This window comes from Sitodiplosis mosellana, unplaced genomic scaffold (genome assembly GCF_009176505.1).
Source record: "Sitodiplosis mosellana isolate CC-2019 unplaced genomic scaffold, AAFC_SMos_1.0 Smas_scaffold_6181, whole genome shotgun sequence".
NCBI lineage: Eukaryota > Metazoa > Arthropoda > Insecta > Diptera > Cecidomyiidae > Sitodiplosis > Sitodiplosis mosellana.
In genome coordinates this window covers 4,097,086-4,112,349 of record NW_022601422.1, presented here as the reverse complement: position 1 = coordinate 4,112,349, position 15,264 = coordinate 4,097,086, and the positions used below count along the sequence as shown (strand labels likewise).

Below are 15,264 nucleotides of genomic sequence, written 5' to 3'. Positions count from 1 at the left end.
ACACAAAATGGAAGTAAAAAAAAAAATATTTTACATGAAAAGCTCATGATTTTATGTCACTCGTAAAATGTTGGTTCAACCACAAAACAGCAGACGTATGGATCTAGAGACGAATTCATTGTAAGCGCTCACCGTTGAATATTATTGCGTTTTGTTATGTCGGTTTAGCCAAACATAGATGTGCTTATCTTAGAATTGGATTACAGTCCATACACGTACTAGTTTAATAAACTAACCACTTCTTTCCTATTTACTGCTATTTACACATTTACTGGCATTTGAATACACATGCACATCAAAGATATACGGCGTATATGCATGTATAAAGTTTTCATGAAGTTGACACAAATACTCTGTATGGCTAATTCCTCCGATTATTTGAAATATCTCTCACTGTTTTCACTACTTCGAATAATTTCTGCTAATTTCGCTATCCTTTCGTAAATATTCTGTATATTATGTGCGTTTGATGGCGACAAACATGACCTCGAATGTCAACTGTCTTATCTTCATGTTTTAAATAGATAAATAAGTGTTTGTCACTGAAAAAAAAATCTTATTTCTTACTCATTTTGCTAGTTTTGCTCTATTCCATCAATTCTGTAAGCGTTTGCTATTTGTGTCCTACGCCATGATAGTTTTGCTAAAGTTATCTTTTTTTATGTCATCCCGTTCATGCATACGCACAAGTTGGCACGAACGTCCAATTACGCACATTGCTCTTTGTTTTCGCTTAGGGTGTAAATAATGCAGTAGACCAGAGAAGGAGAGAGTGGGAAAGAGAGTGAGTAAGAGAAAGAGAAGGAAGAGAAGGAAGACAGTGGAGAAAGGGAGAAAAAGAGATGGAGAGATATGAAGAAAAGAGATAGATCGGAGCCCGTTGATGCTATTTGTAATCGTCGTTCAGGATAAATTGGCGAAGAGTAGCAAACAAACATTGAATAATGCCAACCGTGTACATTTCCGTTAGAAATCGAAAATTAAATGAGGAATAAAAAATAACCGAAGCAGTCCATAGCCAAAAAGGGAATACCGACGAAAAGCGTTTGCATCTATCTCTGTCTGTTGTTGAAACAAAACCACAAGAAATAGATTTTCACATTTACCACTTTAAGTGTATTCGATCCTATGGACTATTGCTTTAAACCACATGCCCCAAAAACTTTGTACCATTTATTCGTACGGACACGTAATGCCACACAGCATTTCATTTGACTCATTTCGGCAGAGAGCGACAAATTTGTATCATTTACAACGGCCCATGAATATTTCAAAATTAAACCGATCCGCTTTTTGTTTGTAGATAGTGACTCATTTACATGGGCTAAATACGGCATCCAACCATTATTATGCATTCGGCTTGATTTTTGCTGCTTTACACAACTGTCACTACGTAAAATGCTATATTCTCATGGCATTAATTAAATGTATAAAAAACCATCTAACTGTAGGAAAAAATATATGATAAAATTTGCTTTGGATCGATAAAAATGTGCTCAGAATGAAAGTCATTTTAATCCCGAGATCATCCATTATCGTACAGGAAACGGTGATAATTGAAACCATGAAATATTATTTTCAGATGGAATCTCAACATTAATTAGTCAAGAATCTCCATTGCGTTTTATTTGCTTCAATGGTCTAAAATTATAACAAAATTTACTATTTAATTTCATTTATTGTTACGATATTCCAGTGGATTTACGCCTCCCATCTATTACTTCCGTGTTTGGATGCTAAACGAAAACATCGCTTCTTTGCATATGAATGCACTCACCGGATATTTTCTGCAATGGTTGAACAGCCAATTTTCGTGTAAACGAAATAAATTCATCGATGTGTGTGCGGCTAATTTATTTACAGGAGAGAGAGAGAGAGAGAAGAACCAAGCGAAACCAACAACAAATTGAAGGCAAAATGAGATTTAGCCCATTTTTATCAGCGTCCCGAAAAATTTGCCATTCTACATTTCGGGGGTAATTGAAATGAAATTAGAGCTTTGAAGTTGATTCGAACATTTTAATTAAAAGAGAATGCAACGAACAATGCATTTTTTATGAGTCATGATTCATCGACTGCATGCACCACTCCGCCACACCATGCATCCACCGTATGCTGGGCTGTGCTGTAAACGTTGATAGCTTTTAATTTAAAGCACTACTTTTATAGACATTTCGTGCAAAGTGAATTTCTCTTCGCAACGAACGGATGGACGAACGGTGTATATGTGTGTGCGGCAGTGGCAAAAATTCAATTAGCAAAAATAAACCAACCGATTTAGCGATTTTAAAAATTACACCGGCAGAATAGAAATCCACAACAAAGAGCATATCTAAACCGATAAATTCGACTAAACGAGTGGAAATGGAACATGTTTTCATGCTTTAATTTGATTTAAATTTCATTAAATTCCTCTTAAGCATTCGGCATTGTTTTTCTCGATTTATTTAAATTCAGCATTAATTTCAATCCAGAAATGTGTGCTAGTTCTTCCATTTTTAACTGGGTTTGATGGCTTGTTATGTAATGCCTTATGCAACTCTTGATATTTGAAATCATTTTTGCATTTGGCTAGGTACAATTGATCGGAACGATTTTGGAGCGCGGTGTAAAACGTGAAAACACTTAGCATTTTAATATATTCTTCGACTGTGTATTCTCGATCAAACTCAATATGACTATAGTTCCAAAGCTGCAACATTGTAGAATTCACATGGAGATTTTGAAGAATCGAATATGTGAAGATTCCTTAAAATCTCCATTTTAAATCTCGTGGTTTGGCTCCGAACATTTCTTTGATTTTCGAAATTATGCTCCATTTTTCACATACGTACAAAATGAAATGCTCATCAATGTAGTAAATATTTTTTTAATCTATTTTAAATGGCATTCCCTTCGATGGAAAAACTTCCATCGTGCGTTTCTATTGCAAGAAGATTTGATTGGATAAACGCAACACTAAATAAATTGGTTGATACTCTTGAAATCGTATCTTTTTTACCTTGCAAAGAGTTGATGTCTGGAATTTAATTTCTTTTTGTAGCATTTAAGCACAAACTTACATTGATTTCGTTAATTCGTCAGAAAATCCGAATCGATGCATTTGCTTTGTAAATCATTTTGATTGATGTCTCAGAGCGGATGCTCGTTCGGCAAAATCAGTTCAATTGATTGCAAAACACAAGTTAAATTTTAATCTCAATTGTAGAGAACATCGTTTTCTGTGATTTTCAGTGCTATTACACTTGTCAAATGTTTATCGAATGATGGTAAATATTGAATTGCATTCGCAAAATGCTGTGATGCTGCTGCTGTTGGTGCTGGCTGGCTGGCTGGATATATCGATATTGGCACGATGTAAAAAATTATGCATCTCTTGAATATTTCATGGCGTAAACAATTGCTACCTGAACGACACCATTCCGAATAGGATGGAATGCAATAAAGCAAATGCGAATACGATAAATGCTGCAAATGTGCCGTGCACTAATTTGAATATCTTTCAATCCATTTGAAATTCGCCTTTCACAATTCCATGCCGTTCACATCCATCCCGATATATTTTACGCAGTGTTCGTTTCTCGATTTCAAAATCATTCCGCCACTTGCGCAACAACAGTAGCAGTAGCAGTAGTAGCAATAACAAGTACAACAAAAGTGCATAAAAATCGATTAAAAACCGTATTTGCATTAAAATGGATCTTGGGAAGGCGAGAGAGAGAGAGAAAGAGAGAGAAAGAGGGAGAGAGTGAAAGAGGGAAAAAGGATAGAAAAAAAATCGAGCTCAGTACCGTCGAACAGTAAATTCGACGTGATAATACGTTGTGTCATTGGTGTTCTATTCATATCCATCAATCCTATTATCATCCGAATCGTGTATTGGAATTGGCGTGTTTGTACACGTTTGGGGCTCATGCATACATACAACGTCAATGACAGTCGATCGACATGATGTTCACGAGCGCATTTTTCGGTAACAAAATCGTTTCTGACTGCTGTCTGCATAAAAATATGCGAGAACCAAAAGTGAACTTAATTGAACGAAAACATAGAGCGATGGTGCGAGCATGAGTGTATTGAATACGAAGGCGGGTGTCAGAGTGAACACAAAAAATAGGAACTATAATACATTTGCAAAGCGGCAAAGTATTAGCAAAACATTGTGTAAAATTGTTTCCAAACAATGACCGGAGCCACAAAAACTGGAATGGCATCCACATTAAAACCGATATACAAAACGGGATTTTATTCATTTTGGGCAATGTGCAATGCAACACGAATAAAATAACATGGAATAAAGAAATACTCCACAAAATAAAGCATTTGCATTGTCTCTACACAATACAACTAGCTGGGGCGGAATGTGTGTATGTTGTCTGGTGAATACATAGCACACACATACACACATCGATACGCTTAATTCGAGCAATCGGCATTCGACGCATTGAAACATCAACATAGACATACAGTGCACACACACACACACACATCTCCACAGAATTATGGAAACGATGAAATCAGCGCGAATATTGCCGATTACACAATCGTATACAATGGAAGCATTGAGCGATATTCTTTTTGTGTAGCATTGTGACGCTTTGTCCTGATAAAATGTGTGTATATGTTTTTGCCAGCAGACTCTTCTTTTTTTGTTGCTCGCGCCGTTTACGAAACTAGCATGTAGGCGACAAATCAGCACAAATAGACAAATCAGACACATACGCCACGAAACAGCGTTGGAGGGAAAAAAAACCCACAATTACCACACTATATGTGCGCTGGGGTGTGGTGTAAAATCTGGCTAGATGAATTCAATATGAGCCTCAATGATGCCACACAACCAAAACTACGCATTGACAGGAGAAACATATTAAGTGACATGACACAATACCATTCCATAGAGCGCGATGAATAAATTGGTGACAAAACATTGTCTCAACTACGATTAAAATGGCTACATCGCTAACTGAAGAAGTAGTGGGAAGTGAATTAAAATGGATTTTCAATAGAAAAATACATACTCGATAATGAAAGCTTTCGTCTTGATGTCAGCCAATTCATTGAAAACTACGACAACACGTCTTTCAAAAAGAAAAAAAAAATAAGAAAATAAGAAAAAATTAATTGATTCAAATCTGATCTTTAAGGATAAACTGTATATAAGAATATAAGAGTTACTGAAAATGGCTTAAACCTCTAACCTGACGTAAACTTCTTCCATATGAATTAATAAGCGTGTGGACCAGTTGGTGTATATTCAGCGAATTGGTTATAAGAAAACTGATGCAAAAGGTCTAGATAATCCAACTATCTGTCAATTCGTTTATAAATGTGTTTCCTGGTCGCCTCCATTTACCGTTCACACACACACACACACACACATGCACATATGCCACACATACGCAAAGTACAGTAAATTATTCATGTTCTCAGGCTAGCATCGGAAAATTTGCATGTCAGTTTGTCGAATAGTTAAAATGCATGGGCGGTCTATTGTGTTGCTCCATTGCTCGTTCATCTGCCCAATTTTACTTTTACGGACACATCCGTTCTATCAATTTAAACACTCAAAGCCGTAAATGGTTTTCATTCTTCTGGCCAGAAAACGCATTTCCTGTGACCGGATTGAGAATCGGATTGTATGCTAATAACCAGTTTTTGTGTGTGTGTGTGTGTGCCACTCTTCAAACACGTAACACACCAAATACGGTTGCTGCTGTATGGCGATGGTGCACGCCGTCGAAGGATGACGGCACTGATAAAGATAGATCACAGTGAGAAATTTACCCAAAACCGAATGTCTTTGACAATGCATTTGCTGAACTGTGTGTCGCACACTTGCAATAACTGGTGTACGCTGTCTGAGTGCAGAAACGTTTTGGTGAATAAGAGAAATCGCATATGTGTGTGTTCGGTGTGTGAAAATCAACTCTTCACACCGCATACAAGCGGGGCACACTATTTCAAGCGATTATCGCATGAATGAATCAAACACACATTCGATAGGGGATCAATATAAATAAATTATTCTATTCATACTTGGTAAAAGCCGCAAATGTGGAAGCATTTCAAAACGATTTGTCATTCTGCTTAAAGTGAAGAAAACAACAGATCAGCCGATTGTGTACTCCAAATGCACAGCAATCGAAATCAACGAGTTCTATGTTTGACACCATGAAAATAAGAGTTAAACATTATGGGACATTTTGCTCAAACTGAGACAGAAAAAAAATGCCGTGGAAAAAAGGAACCAATAAAGTTGGGAGCAAAAGTGGCACAGTTCAAAGTTGATTGGAAATGAGAAAAAGCACACATATTTCTTGTAAGTAAGATGTGATAGCGATGAGGTGTCTTTGACATAGTTGAAAATCTTCTACAATTATACCGAAGACATCTGATCGCTATCTTTTCTCAATACCAATAAAATGCTTTTTCTCCTTATTTCCACTCAATTTTGAGCTGTGCCACTTTTGCTGGTAACTTTATTTGTTCCCTTCTTTCACGACTTTGTTTTCTGTGTCAGTTTCAGAAGCACTGCTCAAGAGTTTAACTCTTGCTTTTAGGGTGTCATTTGATACCACAGAAAATGGTAGAAAATCTATCTTTGGCAATCGATCGCCAGCTTCAAGGTAGAAACGACACATGTCTTGAATAAATTTTGTGAGTTTTTTTTTAACATATGAGGCTGTGAGAATGAAAATGGTAATACAGGAATAAACATTCTGAAGCGCATCAAGAAAAAAAAAATTCGCAAAAGTGAATCATGAGTTCTGAATGAGTATCATGATTCATTTTTGCGAATTTTTTTTCTTGATGCGTTTCAGAATGTTTATTCCTGTATTGCCATTTTCATTCTCACAGCCTTATATGTAAAAGCTTTGAGAGTCCGCTTCATTCTAAGTCGAAATGATGAATGCGAATTAAATTATCGATTATTAATAATGTTTTCGAACATTCGTCCCACTACAACGGAACAATTGAAAATTATCACGAAAGACATTATTTCTTTAAAATATTCATGCATAAAATTGTAGATGTGTTTTTAATTCTGTATCTTAATCCAAATTGTTGTATCAAATAGGGAATTTCCAATTTCGATACATCCACATGTTGTATTCGATCATGTCTATATGAATTGAACAAGGTGGATTTTTTCTCATTTATTCATTACGAAATCCATTCAAATGTGTGAAAATATGCCAGACGTGCAAAGAAAACCGTAATACAACGCAATCCGGATTCAAAGGGTAATTCTGCACACCCGAACAATCTCACACATTACACATACAACGATGTATTGATATTCTCATATAAGATGGATTCACTCACCGAGGTGGTTCACTTGAAAAAAAAAAGGAAACAAAATAAAACTCTGCTCTATTATATACTATGGACATTGGACATACATACATATGTTTATCACGTTCCGAATAGACCGCTAATGTAGGGCTTAAAAGAGTTTTCAACATTTAACAACCTGAAAAAAAAAAGACGTAAATGAAATTGAGGGTGGAAATAGGTAAAATCCGAATGAAAACAAGGCAAAATAAGGACTGGCATTGTTTCAAAACTGGATTGACCATTAGCACTTTAAAAGTGACAACATAGATTACAAATGTGTTTCGTTGCTTGGCAAACATCGTACATTGAGCACATGAACCAAACTTATATTGTACTAAAGTGCACAACAGCGCCAAATCCCATAATATTAAACGCATCCATTAGTAGTAAGACGCAATGTAACCGACAAAGTTTGCGCAAAATTTAAAATGTTCAAAGAATGGGACATACATTCTAGTTGAAAAAGAGCGATAGGGATTTGAATTGTTGTTGTTTTAAATATTTAAAAAAAAACCGAAAGTTGATGAGAACGGATGAAAAACTGAAAAATTATGTTTTTCTCATGTTTTGGACTGTAACTAAAAAACTTCGGTTGTAACGCATCTTCCTTTCGATTTCGTTTGGTTGCACACAATAAAGTGAAAAAAAAAATCGAAACCGCATGAAATGTCCTACAGACACACTTCGTACGATTAACCTGAAATGTATATTGTTTCTAAAAAAGAATCGGATTTCGTCCCATGCATTAGTAATCAATTTCCACATCTCGATGTATACAAATGACTGCAACCAAATTGATATATACCAGCATTGGATGCGTTCAAACCGTGATTCTAATCCATAAAAAAAAGTCTAGTGAACACATAACCGTTGTAAAACCAATATTTTGTCTCCAATGCATTAAAACTAAAAACCAATTCGGCCAACGATATTTCTGGACTTTGAATGATAGTAGTACATAATGAAACACGGAGCATCGGCCAAAGAAATGCTAGTATATAATGTAGACTTATACGCAAACACCCAATGAATTGGATAAGAGGATTTGAAAATTCCAAACAAACTGAGAAAGATGGTCACAGATGGAGGTTAGAACGCCAAAGTTGTCGCAGACAAAATAATTATATAGGTTGAGAAAATCCCTTAAAACACCCGTAAAATATATAAATAGAACGTACACATATTTACCTATACAGGGTGGCCCACATGAAGTGGAATTGAAATAAATGGCTGTCATTCTTATATTTATGAATATTTTTCATTCATTTAAAAGTAAAAAATATTCGAAAATGATTTTAAGAGGAGCATTCGTTGATTGAATGATGAATAACTGTATTTACTTAAAAACGAACGTTGCATCTACAATGTATTGGTATCTAAATAGTATTTAGCAGATACAGTAGACCTTGAATAATTCAGATCGATTGATAGCCGTTGACTAGTATATATTTTGTCGCTTTGTCGTTTCTCTTTGGCGTTAAATTTTTGAAAATTCAAAAAATGACAAATTTTACATATATATTTAAACAAGATTCACACACTCATAAATACTCTTCAAACTTCAATATTCTGACTGACTGTATTCGGATTATCGACAGTCTACTGTACTGTTTTGCGTCAAGTGTTTTCATTTGGTTTATAGTTCTGCTACGTTTCCATGGAAAAGACTGAATGAAAGCGCGCAATACAATAGGATCTGTTTTACGGAGAAATAAATAATAGATGGACGCAACACAGCATTTGCAAGAAAATTAAAACCAGACTGAATGCGCTTTATTTGATTCAGATGCTATGCATTTAGACGGAATGAATGGAAAAATGTAAATTGCAGAAATATCATTTTGCAGTCGAAAAAAAAAATGAGAATGAAGTAAAAGCAGTACTGGCCAACGGCATAATGTACATAGTCAAGTTAATTTGTGATCAAATACGAAGTGATATGGCAATGTTTTGTTCACATTCAAATGAATACAGCTCTGGCATTCGGCTTTAATACACCGACTTGTTTACAGTTCATCCACAAATAATTACACACAACTAAATGAAGGTCTGATTATTCAAGCTAAATGCTAGAGAAATGTTGAATTATTTTAATCCAGTTTGAATGCATCTTCATTTTCACGATGAGAATGGATGGGAGAATGTAATATAATGCGAATTTTAAGAATGCTTTACAGCAACACCATAAATGAGAAAAGTTGTAAGACTTCGCGATGTGAAACATCTATTAACAGATTTAATAGTAACCCCAACCGCTAAAATCGATTAAAGGAGAATTTAAAGTACGTTCTACGTTTTGTTAGCACATCCACAATGCTTTGTCAATGTTTAAAACACGAACCGACACAGGGAGATATATGTTGGTAAACTAGCATATGATGGTCTTTAAAACATCACTTGAGCCAAAGTACTTGTACAGAACAAATAGAAATTCTAATCATAAAAATATCATAGCAACGTAAAATTTTACGCTGGACTTGTAATATGCACCTATTGAAATGAAATTTGAATGAAAAATCGAAAGGGCACTGCACTGGAGCAAGTTTTTTATGGAAACTCTGGCACAATACCAAACTTACACACACCGTTCAATGCAATGGAATTGAATATACTTTTGTGTTGTGTGTATATGCAAACCTCAAGTGGGGTAAACATATGAATGAAAATAAATTAGTCGACGGATGTGGTCAATGTTTGAACAAATGAGAAGGTCTCTTCGGCAGAATGTAAGAATAAATTGTAAACAATACAAACATCACAGCAATTACATACACAAAACCATGATTTCTGACTTTTTCTCAAATTCAATTAGAGTCGCAAATAATTTACACTCTTCTCCATGTACTAATGTGGCCGAAACTCAATAGCCTTTGCACCACTCGGACCTTTGCAACATAGTCTTTTCAATGCTAACAATAACATTTGTAGCTAAATGTTATTCGTTCGATTCCTTTAAGTTTCATATTCTCGAGCTTGAACGCACTAATGAAAAATCGAGTTAGTTCATTCATATGCGAATGCCAATTTGAATGTATTGTCAATCCATGCACGTGATGACCTATGACGCTTGTAGTTTGACAATTATAATTATAAGAGAGAGAGAGAGAGAGAGAGAGAGAGTATATAGCACCCAATCAACTGTTGATCTTTCACATATTTTTGTTAAGTAAGCGCAAATGTCTGATTGGTTCGAATTCTGTAATGCAATCACTGAAAATAAATTTAACATTTAACTATCATCAAAAGACAACCGATTCAGCTATTCCACTCGTAATACGAGTCTCGTCTATATGCGGCGCAATGCAGAAACAAAACAAACAGATGGTTTTTGTACACTGTGTGGTGAAAGAAAAGAGTTTTGGAGTCTGTCTGTATAATTAGAAACATCGTTGTGTATGTGCGAGCATTAAAACAAGACAGCAGTTTTTGCATTCATAAATATGCCGCATTGTGTGGCTACCCCATGGAAGCAGTTCTCAAGAAAATTGAAAAATGAAAATGAATGTGCTTATGCTTAGCCAAATGTTTCATAACACTGAATGTTTTACGTATTGAAAGCAGATGTGTTCATGTAGTGAAAGAACATTGTCATTGTCGTTTCTGTTTATTTACTACGAATGGAAAAATATTCATAAAAGCACCGTATTTTAACATTCGAATGTATAGTCGGTTGAGGCGATATTTTTTCTCGCCGGAAAAAAAAGTATCTTGTTCAAATGGAGCGGATATATACGGCACAGAGATTGCCTTCCGTCTATGGCAAGCTGATGAATTGAATAAGAAATAGTGTGGATTATAAAAGGATTTGCAATTCATATGCAATACAGGGGAATGTGTGTGTGTGTGTGTGTGTGTGTGTGCGCATTATGAATTATGGGCCAAGCAAACGATTCCGAACGAAATGTTGCACAGCTTCTCGACTCAAACAAAATGTTGTTTCATCCCGAGAGCAAGAAAGGAATTCATATCAATTTATCGGTCAGTCATATCTCATGTGCTTGAACGGTATAAGCTCCAGATTCGTTCTCTCGCTTTCAAACTGTTGTGTGTAAACAAACGATTGTATTTTGCAATGGATGAATAGTTTCCACCAAATGCTCACGATTGCATAATCGAAACGGAATCAAGTATTTATGATACCACTATAAATAGTTCTGTACATAAAAAATGCGAGAGTGAAACGAACGTTTCGCGGTTGAAAGAATCACGGTGCTGAGAGATAAGATATCATTTTTGTTCAGAAAATTCATCTGTCCATTTGCAATGAACATTTTATGCACTGAAATATAGTTTCACTCTTCCATATTGTTGGAAATGGCATGGAATTCGTGATAAATTTTTTGTTCGCCGAAAATTCTGTACAAAAACATCAAACAGAGATTTTGAAGATTAACAAACATGTTCGTTGTAATAAAAGTTTACAAAAAGGGAACAATTGAGTTTATTACTCAAGTAATATCCAAGAAAAAAGAATAAAGAATATATTGATAGCCTGCGCAACGCGTAGTTTTGTTGATAAGAGCGAGTACTGGAACGCATCAACCGCTGTACTTACCTTGACTTCGTAAAAATATATCGGGCACGTATTGAACAGTACCTGATTGCGTTGCATAGCCTATTTACATTGAATAAATCGTAACTTTTCGATTAGTCAAAGTATCTGAAAATCATTCAGACGCGCAAATATCTCTCAAAGTAATCTAAAATGCCAATCAAGCAAATTGTTGTAATGAGTTTGAAGAATGACGAAATTCAGACCATTGATTTATTTATTTTTTACTTGCAAATAATATTCAAACATGGACAAAAAAGCGAAAAACTCAGCACAGTATACCGTAGAATATGTACACTGTACAGCCACGATGAAACACGACAAACTTTTGTGAACCAAAGTCAAGCAACAACAAAATGTAGCTCTTCTACAAAAGTTTTTTTTTCTTTTAATGCTGCATCAATTGGCGACGGTGAATGCATTTTAAGTACGGGGAAGAAATAAATTCACATTGTGGTAATAATAACCTATCGTACCGCCAGTCCTTATATTATGCATAAGCGGTAGAAAAATATGTGCTTGTGCTTCACAATTGGAATGCATGTTTTTCGGCGAAAACCGGAAATTTATACGTCGCACCGAAACGATGTAACGTTGACGGCACACGGAATTGAAAAAAATCGCAAATGAAGTCTAACCACCAGCGTAATATTAAATTATAAAGCATAATAGTATTTTATCGTGGGCTTAATAATAGACTGGCCTAATAATAAGATGGAACGATTTCATGGGGTGCTAGCAAGCAAATAAAACTACCATTTCGCAATTCTAAATTAGTTTCGGTTCAAGTCTTGCATGAAGCTTCACTGAGTTTCATGTCGAAAAAGAGTTAAATTACCATTCATGTTGAATTAAGTATCCACCGAAGACAAAAGCCAAAATCGTCTTTGGGAAAATCAATAGATGACACGGTAGACGACGATATATTTTTGTGCTAGCATTTCTATGACATTCATACTGCTTAGATTTCAATTTCTTCTGTGAAAATGCCATGAATATTTCTAAAGTGCCACAAAATGTACGGTTTTAAAATCCTAGTTGCATTCCATTCTGTCACACACTTGCAGATAAACAAACTTTAATGAAGAGAAATAGAAAATTACGACAATCTGATTTCAGTAATTGAGACTGGAGAAGTCTATTCGGGGTCAAACGAATTTCATTGAGAGCCGCATGTCTTTGACCATTGAACACGCTCGAACTGTACTCAGAAATAAAATGAAACAGTTCTCGAGGTTTTCTAGCATAAGATTTCATTACTGACATCTGCCCATGGTTTTCATTCGTTGACAGCTTTTGAAGTGGGAAACGGTTGCGGGACTATGTTCGATGCACGTCTTTACAACAACATTCAAGCTCATTTCCCGAACGATGTAAAAATCGAATACGTGGATGACATCTACGTAGTTCATCATTGCATCTTATAAACCTTCAAAAGCAGTGATTTGAAACCAGTTCCTATGATTTAATTCCAAGCATGCAATTTCCCCAAACTGTCGTTTTCAATCACCGAATATTTCCCATTTTCAAATTGAAAAAAAAAAAAAATTTAATAGATGAAAAACGAAAAAAAATAGAAATGCATTCAACACCAGATAGACAGAGGGTGGTGCAATTGAAGTTGTACCTGAAAAGAATTCTCTAAGTGTTTTTTTTTTCATTTGTAATGACCTCCTCTTTAGAGTACTTATAGAGACAAAAAAATGTTGCGAATCAAGATTTCAGTATCAGCTCCATACAGCGGCTTCTGAGATTTCAAAATAAATTGTGGCGGCTACAGCGCCCTAAAATTCGAAGGGCACATCAATGTAATAAGCAATTCCAAATTGGAACTAAATATCGAACCAATTTTGAAATCTGGTGCTATTTCCGCCTCATGATCAGCTCCAGTTCAATTTTAGCTCCACTAGTTCAAGTTATACTTAAAAATCCATTGGTCCTATGCAATTGAGGGTTAACTAACTAAAATTTAAAGGAAACCACTCTAATCCATTCGTTTATTTCATTTTCAGATCGCAGAATTGGATTGATTTGCTGCAGCCAAATGCACTATCGGCTTACGAGCTTCCAATAACTGTTCCAAACCATATGTTTTAGACATAACAAAAGACTATAATTAAACCAACGAAGGAAATCACATAAACGCCTTCAATGGTAAGTCATTTTACGATTTGCAATTTATTTATGTTCAATTGAAAACCGGGTTTCGTTCGATAACTTTGTAAACGTAAGAAGATATAAAAGGAAAAAGCGATGAATCCGTTCATATTGACCGAAATCGAAACTCGCAAAAGAGATCACATTTCTCACTGAGTGAGAGCGAGGCTCTTATTGAAGCGTTTGAAAATTTGCAGATTTTTTCTATATATCTATCAACAACATTTTATGAAGCAATATACATTGGCATCCCATTGAAAAAGGGCTTTCAATTATGTTCGGTTGGCTGTGTTTTATTTTCATGGCATTTTAATCGTTCTTTTTTTTCCTTGTGCAAATCTATTTTTAATTACCATGATATTCTCTAACTCAACATGTTAAATAGTCGAACGCCAGCGTTAAATTAGCATAGTCAATTACAATGGTACGGTAAAAACGCCCAGGTAGTTAAATATTTGCTCGTAAAGAAAAGCAATTCGATGTCAAGTCGTACAAATGACGTAATTTATCGATTGGGTGTTCAAAAGCAACCATGAAAATCTTATATAAAATTAGATTAACATGGTTACACCTCACAGTTCAGATTTTGAAACAATTTTGAAGCAATTTTTCATCGTTCAAGTATTGCTATATAGAAGCGTTCAGAGAAGAAAAGTATGTATAAGACCGATTTGCAATTATAATTTCTATGCGTACGTGTATATTAACGGTGATAATTTTTCGTTTTCTGTACGCGATTCTCAATGATACTCCATCATCGTCAGAGCTTATCTGTAGCATGGCGCATATTTGTGTCATTGTTCACCTTTCCTTAACCTGCAATATTACATGGTCCGTTCTCTTTTAAGAACAAAATGAAAATCGTTGTTGCGAATATTCCTGCGTATTTACTCTACATGGATTTTTTCTTCTCTTATCATGATTCCGTTTGAGCAGTTTATTGCGGCTCGGCATCGTGTGTTAAGAAACACGTAATCAAATATGAAAGAACTTCATTCAAAAAAAAAAGAACGAATAAAAAAAAAACAGAGTAAATTTTCAACTACACAAAATCGTATGGCAATGTCTTTTTCCATGGTTCTTTTTCTTGCTCCATGGGCCGTTCTGTTCAGTTTCGTGTACACCATTGTCGACCTAAAACAACAATACATGATTGATTACAATATTCCGTGTGAAGTATTTATGAGCGACAATTTGTGTCCGCATTACGTTGA

At 35.3% G+C, this 15,264-nt stretch overlaps 1 protein-coding gene across 2 annotated transcripts in view; it reads left to right on the top strand.

Moving 5' to 3' along the window:
• The window catches only part of LOC129576177 (uncharacterized), a 125,322-nt gene that overhangs the window by 33,757 nt on the left and 76,301 nt on the right, over positions 1–15,264 (top strand). For both annotated transcript variants that reach the window (XM_055460844.1, XM_055460843.1), the window contains exon 3: positions 13,906–14,047. In XM_055460844.1, coding sequence (XP_055316819.1) covers positions 14,045–14,047 — 3 coding nt within the window. In that variant the 5' untranslated portion in view covers positions 13,906–14,044. The remainder of the gene's footprint in view (positions 1–13,905; positions 14,048–15,264) is intronic.